The 20,613-nt window shown below is 35.6% G+C and overlaps 1 protein-coding gene across 10 annotated transcripts in view; it reads left to right on the top strand.

Annotated features, from left to right (window-relative positions):
* The window catches only part of Sorbs2 (sorbin and SH3 domain containing 2), a 202,563-nt gene that overhangs the window by 109,385 nt on the left and 72,565 nt on the right, over nucleotides 1-20,613 (top strand). For 5 of the 10 annotated variants that reach the window (XM_058571172.1, XM_058571171.1, XM_058571175.1 and 2 more), the window contains exons 5-9: nucleotides 318-367; nucleotides 5,077-5,169; nucleotides 10,478-10,504; nucleotides 10,742-10,866; nucleotides 11,808-12,446. In XM_058571172.1, coding sequence (XP_058427155.1) covers nucleotides 358-367; nucleotides 5,077-5,169; nucleotides 10,478-10,504; nucleotides 10,742-10,866; nucleotides 11,808-12,446 — 894 coding nt within the window. In that variant the 5' untranslated portion in view covers nucleotides 318-357. The remainder of the gene's footprint in view (nucleotides 1-317; nucleotides 368-5,076; nucleotides 5,170-10,477; nucleotides 10,505-10,741; nucleotides 10,867-11,807; nucleotides 12,447-20,613) is intronic. The other 5 variants (XM_058571173.1, XM_058571177.1, XM_058571179.1 and 2 more) reach the window with 2 other exon arrangements.

The following is a 20,613-nucleotide window of genomic DNA, read 5'->3' as shown; positions in this document are numbered from 1 at the left end:
GGTTTAGAGAACACAAATCATTCATATAAATGTTTGTAAAGGAAATTTAATTTCAAAAATGAACACTCTTCTCCTTTTGATTCATGAAACAGCCATCATTTAACCAAAATATAAGTTTATGGTCCTAGGATCAAGAACAATTGAATTTTAACATGAATGGTATCTTAAATCTGACCAACCTTTTTAAACCTTGGTTTAAGTAAGATTAATGATGATGTGACATTAACTAACAGGTTTACCGGACAACAAAAATACACTCTGATGGTATCTTATTCCACATGCTAGCGAACAAATTATGCATCATTTTTTTTCTACAGGAAATCTGAAGAGTTTAATAACAAAACCTCCAAGGTCAAAATGAATACAGGTATGCTGTCTCCATTAGTTTTAAACTTCTTAGCTTTGCTCTCTAAAAATCATCTTGGCCCCAAATCATTAGTTTATCACTCTTCTGATACTAAATGTGTTACTGAGTTTCTGATTAGCTATATAGTCCAGATTCATTCCTTTATTTCTTTGTCTGTGTGCTACAATCTCATAGCCATCAAAAGGAGTTCTGTTACATACTCTTACTCTCTTTTTCTCTAATCATCTTTTAAAATTAACTCCCCAAAATGCTAAGTATTGTATGCCCACATTTGAAATTTCTCACTTAAGATGGACTAAATTCAAAGACAGGTTGCTCTGGTGAAAAATATTTAAACTTTCCCATTCTATAAATTCTATGTTGACAACGTTGGCAGATAGAATGTCAAAGCATCATGCATAGAAAGTCACTTTAATTAATTCATAATCACACACATATAGACATAAGCATTATATTTTTAGATTGTCTCCAAACTTTATGGTGTATATTTTAATCATAAAAGTGTTTGTGATACATGGGATGTACATATGAAATATAATTTTTTCTACCTTTTAGATATTTTGGTTTATAATTTCATCTTCTCCCCAACCCAAGTCTTATATACCAGTATTAAGTAATTCAGGAAATGACTTTCTCATTGAAATTTTGTTACTTGTGTTTAAACCATGTCATTTCCTATTGTCCAGCAAGTGCTGCTAGGAAGTTATTTTAGTCAGTCAGTCACTTTATGGCAGAGAAAAAAGAATGGCTTGAAATATTCTTTCACATCAAGCTCTCTGACATTTTGCTTGTATCTTAATATCAAAGTGCCTAGAGGAAGAATTAATAACCCGCTAGTGAGAACGAATGTCTAATCCCCAGATCAACTGTAGGGACACATACTATGTCCATCTTTCCCTGGCAGCCCCTTAACAGAAACCTGCTCTAACTGGCCTAGATTATGCTGTGTCCTGAGGTTGCAACCGGCTTGTAGACACGTGTAGAGCAACAGGCAAGATGAGGGTATTGGAGATGCTCAAAACAGACAAGCATGGCTTAGATGTCAAGAGAAATGATGCTCTTCCAAACTAAACAAGTAAAGGCATTTCAAGAATTGGAGGTATTAAAATTGGTCATGGAAAATGAAATAAGAAATATTATTAGGCAAAGGACAGCAAAGAAATCAAATAGAACATAGAGCCCTCAGCTGGTCTAGGAAAAACTCTGTTGCCAAACTCAATCAGCACATTTCCATTTAAGGGAGTGGTATGTGCTGATTGATCTGAGGCATCTCTTTGGAGGCTTAAGTTGAACATAACTTCCCAATATCCTTCGTTTTGTTGGGTGCTGATTTTCCTATTTATTATAGTGCTATTGTGATATATATGTATATGTGATTAAAGTAAATATACTTTATTCATGTACAATATATTCTGCATAATTGATCTTCTATTTATATAATTCAATCCCTAATGACAAAGGTAGGTGCAAAGAAATTTTTAAATCTGTGTAAGTCTCATACTAGAACAAAGTTACTACTGAACTTCCTAAATATAACCACAACCGTCTAAAACATTCTCTCATTTATTAGATAGAGTAAACCTGATTCTGGATGAATGTTAAATTGCATAGGATTATTTTGCTTACATGGGTGAATTTACTTAAGCATATACGCATAAGAAATATGACTTTCAGACTTAGACATAAAAATTGATTAGAAGTTACTTAAACCCTTTGTTTTAAACTCCAAAGAAATGTTATAATGTGGCTATAGAAACATCACTTTAAAATGTATATAAAGAGGCTAAATAGAAATCATTTTAGAAAATTGTAAATGTTGTTGCTGTATTTACAAAATAAAGTAGGAATTAGTTTCTAAATAACTAGTAAGTAAAACTGGCCTGGGTTATCTATGTAGCAATCATTAAAGAGATATATCACAACTTAAATATCTACATGTTAGTCACTATAATTTAAAAATTACTTTAAATCTAATCTTTGCTTTCAATCAAATACATAATGAACTGGCCAAGGAGGATGTGATTCATTTTTTTTTCATTCTAGATTATCTAAACAATGGAGGAAAATATATGAAGCATGCTATATTTTCACTCAGAATTTGTAACCCATTATTTTCGTCGGCATAGAAATTAGTTATTGAAGAAAAGAGAGAAAAAGACACCAAATAATTCATTGAACATGGTTTACCCATGTGAATGTTCTCTAGCAGTGGAAAAACCTTCTCCAGGGGTCTTGCATCTTGGTAGAATCGTGACTCAGAGGCTGTAGATCAAGAATAGTTGTGAAGAAGAGACCAGCATTAGGATTCCTTCAGATGAACTGATGTATAAAAGATAACTTCCTCATTTTGAGTCCTTAAAAATATTCTCAAGAAATACCAGAAAGTCTCAATACATAGTACACTATAATGGATTTCTCTGTTTTCTAAATTTCACATAACCTTGATTTTTTAAAATAAGCTCTTTATTAAATGGTAACAAAGACAGATTCTGCATTTACTTAATCAAAGTTTAGAGCTGCCTGAAACACATAAATTGTTTAGCCCAAAGATTTCCAAACTTCCTTGGTTCAGAGTGTCTCAGTAATTATTTTCATCAAGCTTTGAGGCCAAATGAAATATCTAACAATTCTATTTATTAGAAGATGCAAACAATTCAATCACTTAATAATACTTAATAAGTTTTTATGTGCTAACAACTTAAAAGCCATTTGACAAAATAGTCATGCAAACTAAAAGAAAATATTAATTTTATTTCATTCTTTATAAACACAATTACTTAGTAATGTTAATGGCTGTGGTACATTGAAAAACTTCTCAGACTGTAAGGTTAGATTGTACAGGGCCAGTCTCACTTTTACAGGGCACTTGGTTTTCAACATGACAACCACCCTCAATTCAGTTTTTCAAAGATGCATGTCACCCAAAGGCACAGACGTTACAACCTGTGAGGTAGAAACTTTGCTCTTCCTCAAGTTATCAGTTCACATAGCATCCATCAGATGTTACTGTATTTTCCTCAAAAATGGAGACAGCTCCCAGCGTCCCTGTGAATGTACTGAGACAGCACAGTGTCTGTCAGGCCACAGTGAAAACACCAAGTTTAACAAATGGTCCTGGATCTTCTCATTCTGGAATTTTCTGTTTTTATCTCTGCTTATTTTCAGATATACAGAATCAAAGAACCACAAAGTAAAATGATTGAGAGTGCTATCAGTTTTCAGTTCCAACACCCTTGACTACCCAACCCGCCCTAGCTGCTAGATACCTCGTGTCCTGGGACATCAGTTCCACATTAGCAGACAACTTGTCTCTTGGCTATTTTCAGTTTGTCATGTTTATTAAAATCCTGTCGGTACTTCTCTTGGAGTTACCTTCAGTTTCCATCATTTGTGTTTTTCTCTTTGGGTTGTTAATTATAACCTTTGATTCATTTGGCTTATTTTCACCTAATGTTGTTTCAAGTTAGGTTTCTGGTTTATTTATTTTCTATATTAAGAAATTGTGACTTTAAACATATATTGTTAAGTTATATGAGAATAATTCCACCAACTTTGAATTCTACTGACCTTATTCTTTGTGACTATTATCAATAACTAATTCAAATCTTACTTCCAAGTGTCATTACTAAGCTCAGTTCTCTCGTGTCTAATGCACTAAATGGATATGTTTCTCTATGAAATAAAGAAAAAGAAAAACATAGGGATAGCATATCACAAAATATGATGATTGTATTATCTTGTTGATGGTTGCGTTATTTGTTCTTTTTTGTCTTAGCTTTCAAAAAGACAAAAACTTGTTCTGACTTAATGATCAAAATGAGGAGAGCAAGGGATGCTATTACTGCACACGTTATAATACAAAGGAATGTGGGAATGGAATTCATATCTGGTCATAAATAGAACATTAACCTTTCAATTTTAGGAGACTTGTCTTCCAGATTTAGAAGCCTAAACTTCTCATAGCACATAAAACGTCTGATGCATTTGCACTTATTTTACTTCACATCACAATGTGTTTAAGTATAAATATAGATCATTGTTCAAAAGTGTAGAAGCAACAAATTAGTTTTTAAAATATGCTCATTTTAATACTGTACAGAGGAATGTTTTTCCTGATTTTAGGTGGGCTAATCATTTCCATAACTCTGGGAAGACATGGAGTTTCCCATAATGCTGTTTCTTTATAAATCCTATATTATCAAGTATATCAGGCCTATGTCACCAAATTAGTTTTATTTCAAGCTATCTTCAGGAATCATAAAAGCTACAAGACAGTAAAACCTAAATGATTAATACAAAAGTATATTATAACTATAGAGCTTAACTATGGACAGTAGATAATCCATAACTCTAAAAGCTAGCTATACTGCTTATAGAGTTATGCATTGAATTTAAATGGTATAAAAACAGTTGAGCTCTGTGCCTATATTTTCATTAACAAAAAAAACATTGAATGTTAAATATAAAACCTTTTGTTTTTTTCCTAAAGCATTGGCATCTATTTCTGAGACAGACCCCTGGGGGTTTTTGTTTGTTTGTTTTGTCCGTTTTAGGGGATGGGTGTGAAATTTGCAGATGTGCTCCATGGTTACTAATTCTGACTGTTCATCTCCCTCATGAGTGTTTGGCACATTTCACTTAAAACGCATGATTTTGCATGTGCTTCCTCTGTTGCCTTGGCTTCTGCTATATCATTTTTTTGCTTCCAGATAGCGGTGGGTGCGCTCGCAAACGTGCTGCCATGTCTGTTACGTTAACATCTGTGAAGAGAGTTCAAAGTTCTCCAAACCTATTGGCCGCAGGTATAATACCACTAACTCACAGAAAGAATGTCACACTTGAATGGCTGTACCTGACCTCTCTTTCTTTCCAGAATGATCTTATTTGGATGAGTACAGTGGCTGTAAATACCTTTCAAATGCCCCCGAGTTCTTATTTTTCTTATCCCAAGAATAGATTTTATCCCTTCTAGCTGTTTATGTTCTAAAAATAAAAGGTCAAAAGAAACTGATATCTTGTAGAACACATTTAAAAATTTAATTAAAAACAACAGACACTTGCCAAAAACATGTTGAATAAGTGTAAACGTTAATAACTGTTCAAGTTTTTGTTATCTCATAAAATAAAGTAACATCATATCTCATTATGATAACTCATATGTTCCTTTGGTGATATAGGGGTCAGGAAGAAATTCTGGAAAGCCAATCTTCATTAATTTGCTTCTTCACCAAAGACTACAAGCAGAATGATAGAATATTAGTTTTGAGAGAAAGTCCTTACCCTTTCATTAATCAGCAAAGACCCATCTAATACATATTTTTAAATATATGAAAATCTTGACCAGTTAAGATTAATGTGTACCTACAGATAAAAATATACCCTAGAAAGTCACTGAGGGTGTGACACTCTGGCAATCACTCAGGTAGTCTCTTTATAACAATGACTTTCCTAAGCCCTCAGGCACAGTCTCCCTCAGGAGGGGGCTGCAGTTATAAAAGATCAGTGAGCCCAGAAAAAAAACCCTATTCCTAGACTCCAAAACATAGCCAAGCTTTCTGATGGCTGGTTGGTTGGTTTCATTGTTGGCTTGTTAGTTGTGGTCTCTGGTTTCAGAGCAAAATTGGGAAAGGGGTAAAAAGTTTTTAAATAAATTTAATTCTTACTATGCATATCACAATCTTTTACTCACATACATTTAGAAGTTGATTAAATACTATAGGCGTCCTTTGCTTTAAAGCCACCAGATCCTAAACTACCCAGTTTTGTTGAAGAAAAAACAAACTTTCATATCCAGAATCCCACTTCTATTTACCATCTCCAATTCACAAATGGATTTCAATGTCCAAATTCGAATATCAGGCCAGGAAGTTTCATAATATGTTAAGATTAAAAGACTTCAGGTTGTATTGCAATGTATGTTGTATGATCTCATTTTTGGTTTCAAAAATCTCTCTAGATACATTTGTACAAATTTTATTCATGTGTTTATAAACATGACAAGGTGTTACAAAACCTATAGGCATTTACATTAGATACATCAGGGAAATAAAAATGAAAGGAGGTAGGGAAATAAATAAAATACAAGCCAGAGCCATCATGTAATTGGAATGCCTGTACCATGACTATCATTTATCAAGTATAATCTCAGGTGTGGACCACTAATGTACTCCTGAGGCATGACATCAATGCCAATTTACTATTATTTATAAAAGTAGCCACCAAAAGACAGTATTAGATTGAATAGAGATTGCCATTTTGGAGTGTCAAAAGTTAAACATGAACAATTTCCTATCAGTCAACTTGCTAGAAAAAAGATGCCATGCTTCACAATCCTAATAGGAGAAAAATTTTAACACTTCAGGAATATGAAATAATCTTCAATGATAAGACTATATACTGACTCTGAGCTATTTTATATTTTATCTCAGTATAAGTAAGATTTCTAGAGAATAAAGTCCCCTGAATTTTGGATGTAATTTTTAAAACAGACACATACGGTAATCTTAACTGGTTTAAGGAAGTTTTAATTACATTTTAAAGAAAGAAATCAGTATCTATTGTGTCCAATCACATTTTGAGGGAGCTTTAATAAGAATATATTTGACCGTCTTTATGTGAATCAAAAGGGAATTAATAAGTATTTATTACATTCAATATTCTCGAAATTCAACAACCTTTCCATAAACAAACACAAGATTCCACCCCTCCCCCAAGCCCCTTCCAGATCAGAAGGTCCGTAGGTGTCATCAACTATTCATCCCCTACATCACTGTGTCTCCTCCTCCTCTCATCAGAAGTGAAGACCCATAGGATAATGCACCATCTCTCACACCGATGTTTCAAACCTAGGCTAGGTGCAAAATGATGATTAAAGAGAAACATCCAAAGTACATTTCACTTAATCAAAAACCCTTGGCAGTCTGAGGTGACATTGGTAAGGATGCCATGCGTGACAAGACCACTCTACCAAGAGATAGTCTTGCCAATATCACCGGTGTGTTTTATGCCCTTAAAAAAAATTGTCTGTACCTCAAGTTTTCTTCCTTAAAAAAATAGAATGTAATTGTCACTTTCCTGCCTCTCTGAGAACATCATTTCCCAAATCCACAAGGCCTTGTCAGAATTAAATGAAGGTAACTAAAGAAAATAAATGAAAAGACTTATTATGGTACTTAGAATCATGAACTAATTGACATGAATTTAAGGTCTACTTTAATTCTTACAAAGCACTAGAGCCCTCTAAAGAAATGCATTATAAGGATTAAAGTCCTCATAATTTTCAAGAAAAATATAGGTGATAGTGTCAATATAGTACATCAGTTAAAAGGAATTTTAATAAAACCTGAGCATAAAGATTGTGATGTGACAGATAGGCACAACCAACACAGTCACATGAAAACTCTGATGTTAGAATCATAAAGTTGAGAAGGTCCTTTGAGGGCCAATCCCTGACAACAGACCAGGAATATCTTAAATATCTCTGACAGGTATTCAGCCACTAAGGCCTGGACACAGGACAAGCCCATTGTGCAAGTGAGGAGCTTTGACAAGTCTCAACCCTCAAAGACCCTATTTATTTTCAGATGCAAAATCTCATTTTGTCATTCTTAACATTTCAGGCAAACAATGCTGTCTACTAAAGAACACTAGAAACTAAGGATTCTGATTGTTAGAATCTTAATTCTGATTCTTCACAAGTGAATGATCCTCAGTGATGTTCAAGATCTGGGGCAAAACTATTCACCCTGTGTATCTGCCATGCCATTTACCTGCTCAACTTTCTTAATTTTTAGAATCCATATTCTCTTTACTCTTGACACAGACCTGGGAAACCTTCTGTTACCTGCTCCAAAATACACATGTCCTCCCTTTCCCAAGTTTCTCTGGCAGTGATAATATAGAAGTTGAGCTATATAGTAGAGCTATGGTGTCCATGTGGGAAGGAACTTCTCTTTTAGGACTTCTGTAGTCTACAATAAAGTCACAAATCAGAGCTGGGGATTTTTAATATCTATAATTGGGCTTACTTTAAAGAAATTGAAATGTTGTACATGTCAGTATCCTTAAAAACCACCCACTTAAAAGTAGACTTAAATCGTCAACATAAACTTAGATAAAAATATTGCTTCATCCTGAAATTTTAATCCATGGCCATTTTTCTCTTTCCTCCTTTCTCTTAATTCTACACAGTTTTGTTCCCTCTTAGGCAAGGCCTTTCAGCAGAGAACACCATTATTAGTATCTCATGTTTCCTTAGCACACCCTGGTCCATAGTTGGGCCTTGAGAGACTGACCTCTGATTCTCCCATGTATCATTTCTTAGGGTCCTGTAATCTCTGATGTGATCAGCAATGTGAAAAAACAGGGTTATCCCCCTACAAACTGTCAATGACAGGAGATTCCTCACATACAAGCATCACACCCTTCAGACCAGCTTAGTATACCCTCCCATCTAACCACCTGCACCTCCACATATCTGGCTCCTATGACCTCACTCCTCAGCACATACTACATACCCTCTTTTTTCATCGTATCAAACCAAGAGAAAAATAAACTCCCTATTCTCAAGCAAATAATTATAATATAAATAACAATCATTATTAATTCATTGTTTTTTCCTTAAGTCCCCAAATTTGTTCATTGTCCACAGTGTGTGACACCCTAGTCTTTACTAAATCTCTCTTCCTAAATGTCCCAAACAAAATTCCAGAGATTGCTCTGCATCACTAGACTATGTTTATTTTCTTTATAGAGTCCTCAACATCATTTAACTGAATTAAATGACGAATTTCAATCTTCACCTCCCATCAAATTCTGGAAATAGAATCCAGTACATTTTATGCATAAATCTTCAAAGTTATTTTTACTGTTTGGTATTCATTTTATGACTCCAATTTTTCATTCATTAGAGCTAAAATCCATACTATTTTTCAGTTTTATAAAGAATGGGAATTTGTTAGTCTTCTCTAACTCATCTGGGCTGGAGTCATTCTAAGTTACTCTGTGCTGATTCATATTTATTTTTCTTCCTTTGATTTAGAAAAAAATCTGTCTGAAAGGCCTTGCCTAAAGGAGGGAACGAGAATACGTAAAATTAAATAGGGTTTCCTAACTATTTATGCGTCTATCATCCCAAATTTAGTGTTCAGAATTCAAAATAATTATACCCTATACATGAGAAGAAGAAAAAAGTCACTGAAATAATAGTAATTTAATAATGGTCCCAGGTAACAAGTAGAAGGAATTGGACAGTTAAATGCCCCTAGGAGTCTGTCCAAGTTCAAGGTTTTATATATCTAAGTGCAATTAACCATGTTGTATAATAGAACCACACAGACAAATTGATAACTTTAAATGTGAACATTGGGCACATTTGATTACCCCAAATGTACATACAGAAGATCCTTGAATGCATAATTCCAATAAAATCAATAATAAATATGGGATTGAGCCAATTTCCAACTGCATTACCAAGAGTGATTTAAGCTACTGAAATTTATTTTCCAAGATTCATGAGTTAAAGGACAATGGAATGCATTTTAACAGCTTTTTCATATTTTAAATTTAAATGATTTTTAAATAACAATAGGAAGAAAATTAAAAAGTAACAGATTATTTGAAAGTATCTCATGATCTGATAGAAACAATGCAAACTATTTAAAAAAATTCATCTCTAGCACAGAAGTTAAATAAAGTCAGTAACAACAGGGCTTTTACCAGTTATGGGTCTGCTCATTTGATTTAATGCTATGAAAAGCATCCATTATTTATGAACCAGATCCTTTTAGATCCTTTAATTCAATATTCAGAAATTCATGTAAGAAATTCATGGGTAACAATAATCTTAAAATTATATGGCTGCAGCATTATTGAGGAGAAAAATTAGTGTTTGATATATGTGTTAATTATATATTATGGTTATTTAGTAAATGACATTTCCATTGAAGTTAAAATTAATGCACAAACCTCTCATTATATTTAAAGTACCCAGAGTTTTAGAACTGAGATAATGTCTACAAAAATAATGCACGTAGTTCTTCACCAAGTATTTTCACTGGATTGTTCAGTTATTGTACCCTTGCATTAATTTCAATATTTTTTTTCTTTCAGGGCGTGATTCTCATTCACCAGACTCAGGTACAGAAAAGATATTCTGATAACTATTACATTTATTATGAGGATTTTTTTTTTACGTATCCATAGCCACATTGTTGATCTCATGTTAAACTTAAATTTTATATATTGCTATGCATTTTTAAGTGAAAATTCTAGTAAGAATGCTTCCATTTTAGAAATAAAAATAAATTTTCTGAAAAAAAATGTTTATGTGAACCCAGATATTTTTGTATCCAATTTGTTTTCCCTTAATAAAAGCGTGGAGATCTTACAATGATCGAAATCAAGAGACACTGAACGGAGATGCTACATATTCCTCTCTTGCAGCAAAAGGTTTTAGAAGTGTTCGACCAAACCTGCAAGAAAAGAAATCACCAACTCAGGTAATCCTGCACACTCTTCTTTACTGTGTTACTTTAAAGCATGGTTATTAAAGAGAATCTCTTTCTTAGCAACCTCTTTCTTAGTCTTTTCTTTTTAATATACATTTGCTTTTGAATTTGCTTTGTTTGCCAGACTTCTATTTACAAGGAGAACAAATTTTAAGTTCAAAACAAGTGTTTCATGTTTTTTATGGGTTTTTGTTTTGTTTTGTTTTTTTCTGATTAAGCTCATAAAAGTAAGCCATCTTCTAACAGAATGTTTAGGATACATTCCAATTCTTAAGAAGCTGGCAGCTGATGTTTTGGATTTCAAAGTCATAAGGTTAACAATACATTATGTGTTCAATAAATACGAGTTATGCAACTATTCACTCTGAAAACTAAAGGGACTCTGTGTTGAAGATTTGAGTAAAATTGTGCCACAAGCATGAAAAATATTATAAAACTATGTGACTAATTAACCATAGACCTTGAAGTCTAAAAATATGCCAAGAGAACATATGTTCATTTTTAACATAATATCCCAGAATGTGGATGGAGGCAACTTTATAATATTATTTTTTTAAATCAGGGATTAAAGCCAGGGGCACTTAATCAATGAGATACATTCTCCAGCCTGTTTTATATTTTTCTTTTGAAATAGGATCTTGCTAAGTTGCTTAGAGCCTCGCTAAGTTGCTGAGGCTGCCTTTGAACTTGTGATCCTCCTGCCTCAGCCTCCCAAACCACTAGATTATAGATGTGCACCCTTGCTCCTGGCTAAAATAGGAATTTTTATAGGAATGAAAATGATAATTTAATATAGCCAACAGAATGTAAAGCATAGTGAGAAAAGAGAGATTGTTCTACCTTTAAGGGCAGGTTTCTTTCATGACTAACTTTGACTTTCTCTGTTTTTCCTTCAATGTTATTTCTTTTTCCGGATGCTTTTGGCCATCTAGGCACCCCTTCCACCAGCCAGAAAAGAGAGCTCTTGTAGCTCCTTGATAACCAATCACAGAAAGCCTGATATTTTAGACTCATTGGTAACTAACCCACAAACCCCTTCCTGTACAGAATACTTTACTAACAAAGAGCCTCTTCACACAACTATGCATTCTAATGACAATTCTAGCCAGACAATCGTATATTCTGAAGAATCCAACACAACTATGTCATATACACAAAAAATCACTAATCCTCTCCCAGCAGCTCCCAGAATAGGTTCTGCTCCCTTCGCTGACAGTACCCCATTGCTACAAGAGGACTACACACAAGATTCTCATACTCGGAGAATTTCTACCATGAAACTAACTCAGAACCAGGATCTAGGAAGTAGCAACCCCATGAGTTCTCCACAGTTCTCCAAACCTATTGAAGTACCATTATTTCTCAAAAGGCCTTCCTCACCACCCCCTAACCCAGAGCCCGAGATACACACAGCATCTCTTTCCATTCAAATAGCTCCCCTTTCAGGAAAAGATCCTGAAAGCCACAAACAGCATCCTGAGCTTCCTCCAGAGACTACAAAGATACCTCCTCAGCAAGAGAAACAAATGTCTGCAGTTGCTGCGGCCTCTCAGTCCTCAGACTGCCGGGTGGTACATTACACTTTCCAGTCTCTTCTTCGTGTGCATAATAGAGACTCTAACTCCTTTGGTTTGGGCTTCTTACACAAACTAATGCTTTGTTTGTTTCCAAGTAGGAAGGAAAAGGAGAAAGAAACCATCTTACAGTTAGAATTTAAAAGTTGACTAAATCTACCAGTAAATTTCCAGGTATATTTTAATTAAACACACACACACATACACACACACACACACACACTTTTATCCAGAAATCAGTTCTAGAAATTTCTTCCTCCTAGATATATTTTAGAAATCACTGAAGGGTCAGTTCTTTAAGACACTGCAAACCACTTCAATACTTAAAGTACTTTCAGATTTCAAAGAGATTTTTATCCTACCAGATGTTTTGTTAGCTAATTTTATTTGAGTGTACACACTTTCTTAAGATAATTGTCAATAATTCACTCTAGCAGGAAATGTTCATCACAGTATCAAGCACTGTTTATTCCTTTGTAGCTCAATGTTCATTTTGACTGAAACTAGATTAGTTTATCATGTCAGAAAGTATAGTGAACTCATCAACTTTTATTACCCGCATTTTTAGGAAGCAAAGATTTTCATGTATGTAAAATTCTGTCGTAGCATCATTGTGTTGACACTTATTATTTGTTTAGAAGAGAAATGAGCTCCTTTATTTTTGGATTTTCCATGAAATATTGTAGTGTTCAGAGCAGAAACTTGAAGAACAAACTATATAATTTAATCCAGGCTCTACCACTGACTGTCATGAAGAATCCATTACTAAATTTTCTGGAGTCTGAACAAAGAAATCAGAGTATTAACTCATAGGTCGTGGGAAGACTGGGAAGCTATTAGAGGTAATTTACTCAGGATAGAGCGAACACTCAATAAATGATAACCACTAATGAAAAACATAATACTAGCAGTAGTAGCAGTCATGAAAGTATTGAAAACAATAGGACCTAAGTAAATAGCTTGTATAATACTATTTACTGCAGCTGAGTTGTTAAAGATAAACCACAACACAACTTTGAAGAGAGTCTTCAATAGATATCTGACACCAAGATCCTCCTATCCATTCATAATGTAGAAAACTTAGCTAATCATAATATACAAAACTCATTCAGGAGGGCAAACTTTTTGGATTAACATTAATATCTTTGGAGAGCCCACATGTAATAAGATAATATCAATAATAAAAGCAGCTAATAAATAATAAGGTTTTCCCATATGCAGGCGTTGCCCTATTGATTATTTCCATAGTCAATATGTATTTATTATTACAACTATTTTATAGATAAGGCAACTGAGGCACCAAAGTGAGTTGCTTCCCCAGTCAGAATACAAACCCAATGGCCGCAGAGCTTGTCCTCAGAAGAACTATGATACCTCTCATTGTGAAATAGTTAACTCACTAGTGACAAGGAGACATGGGGCTATGACATAAGGAGAAATAAGGCAGATGTCTTGATGGGGCCCAAGAGCTCAGGATGGTCTGAAGAAGCAAAATCAATCTGAGCCTGTACAGCCAGAGCTGTGCTAGCATCAGGAAGCTGACTTGGGTCTCAGGATGTGTCCCTACAGGAAGCAGTGGTCGGCGAAGTCACAGGGACATTTAGAATTATTGGACTCATCTAATATAGTTTGGTTCCTCAAAATGGTTTTATTATGTTTGAAAACCTAAGTTTGATCATTTCCATGGTTTTGTCACTATCCAGGCTGACTGGAGATAGTGGGTCTCCACTATCTAATAAATATTAATCAACTTCTATCCGCCAGATTTTTAGGAAGTAAAGATTTCCATATGTAAAATTCTGTCATAATATCATTGTGTAATTGATAATTACATAATCCCCAGAGGATTAGCATGATCCCAAAGTTAAGATTCAAGATTCTGCTACTTTTATTCATTCAACAAATATTTATTGGGTACTTGCTATATGTCAAGGTTCTAGTGACAGCTGGAGTTGAAGCCATGTTTGTGGGGGTGGGAGGCAAATGTTAATAAAAACTTAAGTAATTTATCTACATTAGAAAGACATTACTCTGTGGAAACGTGATTAAGCAATGCTACGCACAGAGATGGGGCGCACAGGCCACATTAAAACAGGTTAGTCAAATAGATATCACTGAAAGGACAGAACAGCATTGAAGTGGGGACAAATATTCTAGACAGAGGGAATATCCAGTGCAAAGACTTTAAGGCTGAAGCATGCTGCTGCCATTCAAGGTCCAAGGTCGGACCAGCAAGGAAGCCAGAGAGGAAGTGAGGCCTAGAGTAATAGGAGGTGGAGTCACAGAAAACAAAGGCCAACTGACCGAAGTCCTTGGAAGCCACTGCAAAGATTTTGACTCTTATCCTCAGTGAAAATGGGAATCGCTGAAGGATTTTGAGGCTGCTACTATAATTATTTGACTTACATCCTAACCAACTCATTCTAGCAGGAACATTTAGAACAATTGAGAACAAACCTACCTTAGGGCCAGAAAGCGAGCAGGCAAACCCATTAGGAAAATATAAATTTGGTGAGAAACAATGGTGACTGAAATCCAGGGGGAAGCAGTAGGGGTGGTGAGAAATTCAACTCTGTGGCTGTATTTCAGAAGTACAGTACAAGGGACTTCCTGGCAGATTGCTCATGGGGCGTGAGAGGAAGAGTCAAGGTTGACATCAGCTGAGAGGGTGGTGTTGCCATCAACAGAGACCAAACAACCATGGGCAGAGCAGTCAGGGGAAACAGATACTATTTGGGGCATGGTTTTTTCTTTCTTTTTTCTTTTTTTTTTTTTTTTTTTAGTACTAGGGATTGAACCCAGGGTCACTGAGTCACATCCCCAACCCTTTTGTGTTGTTGTTATTATTGTTGTTGTTGTTGTTGTTGTTATTGAGACAGGGTGTCACTAAATTGCTTAGGATCTCGCTAAGTTGCTGAGGCTGGCCCCAAACTTGCAATCCTCCTGCCTCACCCTCCAGTGTCACAGGATTCCAGGGGTGCACCACCACATCCAGCTGGGACATGATAACTTTGAGGTGTCTCTAAGACACCCACAGGGAGGGGTGAAGTGTGCAGCTGGATACAAGAGTCTGGAATTCAGGAAATAAGGCCAGGTTCTTGGTTAAAGCCATCAGTTTACAGATGTTTCTCGTAGTCTTGAGACTGAGTGAGGTCAACAGGGAACGAGTGTGGAGAAAAGAAGATGCCCCAAGAATTGAGCCTAAGCAAATCCCAACATCAACAGGAAAAACCAGCCCAGGAGACTGAAAGCCATGTTCTCAGAGGGAGGAAATCCAGGGATCTGGGGCAAGTGAATAACAAGAGAGGAAATCACACAGAGAAGGAATAGTTCACTGCGCAAGTGCTGCAGACCAGACGGGGCAAGGGTAAGGGGGAATTTGAAAACCTAGTCTTGACTTTTGGAGTGCAATTAAGAAAGCCTGGGAGGAGAGCAACTAGACTGTCAGATCTTCCAAGGAGATATTAACATAGGACCTTCTGACTAGTTATTCTCCCTTCTTGAGCCTCAGTTTGTTCATCTATTAAATGGAGCTAAGAATAGCATTCATCTCCTACAGTTGCCATGATGTTTAAGTAAGATAATGCATATAGGAAGGTTGGCATAGTGGCTGCTACCCAGTAATTCTTCAACATAAAGTAACCGTTATTATTTTGAAATGATGTCATTTTTACAAATTATGGACCTGATCGGGGAAAAGAAATATATTATTTTTAAGAATACTTCATTTTTATACTGGTAAATAAGACTTTTCTTCATCAGGCTTATAGTTTGTTTCAAGATAGAGAGTGTCCTAACAGTCAAAAAAGGAAGCATAAAGGTGTTGCAGTTTTAATTGTCTTATTTTTTTATTCTGGTAAGAACAGGTACCATGAGATCTACCTCCTTAACAAATTTGAAGTGTCCTCTACAGTGTAGTCAACTACAGGCATAACGTCATACAGCAGATCTCTACAGTTCACTCATCATGCATAAATGAAATTCTGCACACATTGAAAGCAATTCAATTCTACCTCCCCACAGCCCCTGGCGAATACCACTCTCCTTTCTGCTTTCATGGGTTTGACTGTGTTAGATGCCCCACATAAGGGGAATCATGTAGTATTCATCCTTCTGTGACTAGTTTATTTCACTTACATAATGTCCTCCAGATTCACCCAGGTTGCAACATATTGCAAGATTGCCTTTTTTTTAATGCAAAAGGATATTCCATTGTATGTATATGCTACATTTTCCTTATCAATTCATCTATTGATGGACATTTAATTTGTTTTCACATCATTACTATTGTAATATACATCATCTTTAACCCTCATTTTCCATTTAATGGTTTTTTACACAGGTGACCTTTCCATTTTAAATACTTACATTTCACATTCTTGCAAGAAATCTTAGTAAACATCAAGCACTATAAGCCATACTCCATAAATCAGTTAAACATGTGCTACTGTAAAAAATTAGTTTCCCAAGAAATCAGAAGACCAAGAAACAAAAGCAATCTACACTAAGGACTGGAAAACAAATTTTAATATTGTAGAAGTTTCATTTACATATGATTGTTATTATGAAAGTCTGACTGTTAGTGTAAATAGATGACTATAGGCTACTGTTTGAGGAATTCTCTCCATATCTGACAATTTGACATACGGTTTGTCAACTGCACATTTTAAAATTTACCTCCCACAAATTTATGTATAGAAAGACGACAAATGAGGCATGTTATCCTTCTGTTGCTGTGTGAACAAATATACCGTTGCTAAAATTGTCACACTGTTCTCAGTGTCAGATGTGTGAAAGTCTAAGCCAGAAGCTTTGAAAAGACAGCAAAAAGCTACACCTGGTCTTTGATGGCGTTTGTACATGCTGTGCTCTTTGCATCTAAGGGATAAACTTGGCCCTTCTGTTATGAAACAACATAATCAATCATTTGCCAAAGACTTCCACAGCAACTACTGCACATATGTTGGGGACACAAAGGGGAATTTATCTGACTGTCAAGTAGATCAGAGAGAAAACTCATTTCTTTTGCTCCATGGGATCAATATGTAGAAATTAAGGAAGGCAGAGTAAGGAATAAGTGTCAGCGGTGTGGAAATGATAGAAAAACTACAAACTACAGAGTCTACTTTCTGGACCATCCCCAAAAGTACCAGACCTGATCTTTGATGTATTCCATTAGTCTGGCCAACCAATGTTCTGTAACCACTTCGCTATGAGTTTACAAGATCTTTGACAATGTCTTCATCTGATGTGTGTGTGTGTGTGTGTGTGTGTGTTTGTAAGAGAAAGACTGAATGTTAGAGAATATTTGGGATTGTTATCCCCATTTAAAAATCATAAGAATCTTGAAATCCTCTACATCTCCCAAAAGGTGGGTAATCAGCTTCTTCTTGAACTTATCTTCCTTAAATCATGCATATTCATTCTGTGGAGCAAGAAAAGTTGAAGTTTTCTTCCTACTATTGACAGTTTTCATATTGCTGTCTTCTCTCTATCCTGTTTTGTTTTGTTTTGTTTTTTTTTTTTTGTGCAAAGCATCCCAATGCCTTCTAAGCATGTTCGTTTTTTTAAAAAAATAACAGTTATTACAACACATTAGGCACTGTGCCAAGCACCTTTCTTACATTATCTCATTTAATTTTTCACAAACTTTATGAGATGGGTTTTACTTATGCTCATACTTTACATATGAGGAAACTGAGGCCAAGGAAGATGATACAACTTAACCAAGTCTACCTGACTGCAGATCCAAGGCCACCAGGAAGCTCTCCCACCTGTTGTCAAAGTCAAACAATATGACTTACATCTTTCGCAATTTGTTAACCTCACAGACAAACAACAAACAAAAACCTGCTAAATCCCTTTGCTTGCTGTTGAATACATGCCCCACATGTTCCTTGAGAAATGAGGCCTAGAAGCTCAGTGGCTAAAGATGTTAAAGGGAAGATGTTAATATCTTAGTCCCCAAGGCCCTGTCAAGCTAAAGAGAAAATATGGAACATAAAGCTGAAGAGAAAATATGTCCCTCTACATACACATTTGTGTATGTTTTTAATGGTTTTATTTCTAGAGTATTTAGATCTTTTGAAAATACTGAGTATTTGAAAGGTAGCTTTACTAAAATGAATTATTCAAAGTTCAGATGATTTTATTTACCAAAAAAATTAATCATAAATTTATTTCATCTTAAGTCAAACAAAAAAAAAATATTTAAGCTCTTCATTGGTCAAGAGGAAACTGTCAAACATGACTATTCTCTCAATTAAACATGAGATCAGCAAAGATGTAGAGTTTGGAAATACTATTGCTGGCATATGCTTTCATAAAAAATCATGGACACAGTTGGGCGTGGTGGCACATGCCTCTAATCCCAGTGGTTTGGGAAGATGAGGCAGGAGGATTGTGAGTTCAAAGCCAGTCTCAGCAATGTTGAGGTACTAAGCAACTCAGTGAGACCCTGTCTCTAAACAAAACACAAAAATAAGGCTGGGGATGTGGCTTAGTGGTTGAGCACCCCTAAATTCAATCCCCAGTACCTCCTGCAAAAAAATCACTGTTCTTTTTTCCTTAGTCTCCAACATGGCTTGGCATGGCACTGGTCTTTATTTCAACTTTGGAAATTCTATTCAGTATGGACTTTTGTTTGCATTGATTTTTCCCCCTAAGATTGCATTCAAATAATGTTTATTTCAGTTACTGAGCTCTTATCTCTCAGTTAAATATTTGCCCCCAAATAAGTCCTTCACTCACCTCATCCTGCCACGCCATGCACTTTCTTCCTATCCCAGCTTCACACCAAGTCCACATCCACCTTCCCTCTTTCCATCTCCATCTTCTACATCTACAGAGCCAACAAACTGGTGGTTTGAGGGCTAATGACTGCTGATATGCTGTGGTTGTCACTGAGTTAATTTCATTTTTAATTTAAATTTTTAATTTTAGTTTAATTTTTATTTTTAATGATATCACACATGACACGGTCATTTTAGAGAGAATGTGCTTTAACTTGTGACATCTTTCAAGTCAAAGTACATTGGACAGATCAATCCTGCCTTTGGGGAATATGCTTTCTCCATTCTGTCCTGGTTCCCAGCATTCTCTGTGTTACCTAGTATCTGGCTTGATTTGCATAGTCCAGATGGCTTCCTGCTCCATGGCAGGCACTTGAGTTTTCAGTGCTTACCTCCAGTTTACTGTGCTTTTTCCACTTCTGACATCCACCTTCCTCTGAGTTCTCTTGCTCTTCATTACTCAGGGAGCTCCAGACTTGATTTAGTCATCTTTCTCATCCACAGGTTCTCCTTAGCATTCTGGATTGAATTCAGTTGGACCAACAGGCTCAATGCTATTTTTAATAATCAGGTGAAATAGGGATGCCAAGCTTTGGGAAGTTTCCCTTTCTTTGTAAAGACCAGGCAGCAGCTAGCTGGTGTTTCTAGCTCCTCCCTCAATAATTTTAGCAAAAACTAAAAGCATCTCAAATTCATAAAAAGTTAGTGACCCTTGACCCATAATCAGACAGCTTAGCTTTACATAATCTTGCAAAGGAGACATAAAACAGGGTGATTTTATGCAGTCATCTCTGCCACTACATGCAAATAAAGTTGCTACTGCAGTGTAGTCCAGAGCAAGATAATACTTCTTCCTCTCTCCTTTTTTTTCACATTCATTTGCTTCTTTTCTCACATTTTCTGCGGAAATGTATATGAGATGGTTCCCTCTGCTCTTCTTTCCAGGGGTATTTCATTAGTGTGGAGATTAAGGTCATGTAAAAGGATTCCAAGGTATTTCAAAACTTTACTTAAAAAATGAATAGTTAGCCTGGCACAGTGGCACATGCCCATAATCCCAGCAGCTTGGGAGGCTGAGGCAGAAGGATGGCAAGTTCAAAGCTAGCCTCAGCAAAAGTGAGGCACTAAACAACTCAGTGAGACCCTGTCTTTAAATAAAAAATATAAAATAGGGCTGAGGATGTGGCTCAATGGTTGGGTGCCCTTGAGTTCAATCCCCAGTACCCCCCCCCCAAAAAAATAGTTGGGTGACCAACTACTGAATTTTACAGTTCTAGCTATAGAAATAAATGTAATATGATTCATCAAGAAGCAAGTATTTCACATTACCTTCACGTTACGCATACACACATACATCCTACACATATACACAT

This window comes from Marmota monax, unplaced genomic scaffold (assembly GCF_021218885.2).
Source record: "Marmota monax isolate L192 unplaced genomic scaffold, Marmota_monax_Labrador192_F-V1.1 WCK01_AAM20220418_F8-fsc00345, whole genome shotgun sequence".
NCBI classification, from domain to species: domain Eukaryota; kingdom Metazoa; phylum Chordata; class Mammalia; order Rodentia; family Sciuridae; genus Marmota; species Marmota monax.
The sequence above is the reverse complement of the archived record's forward strand: the minus strand, read 5'-3'. Positions and strand labels throughout refer to the sequence as shown.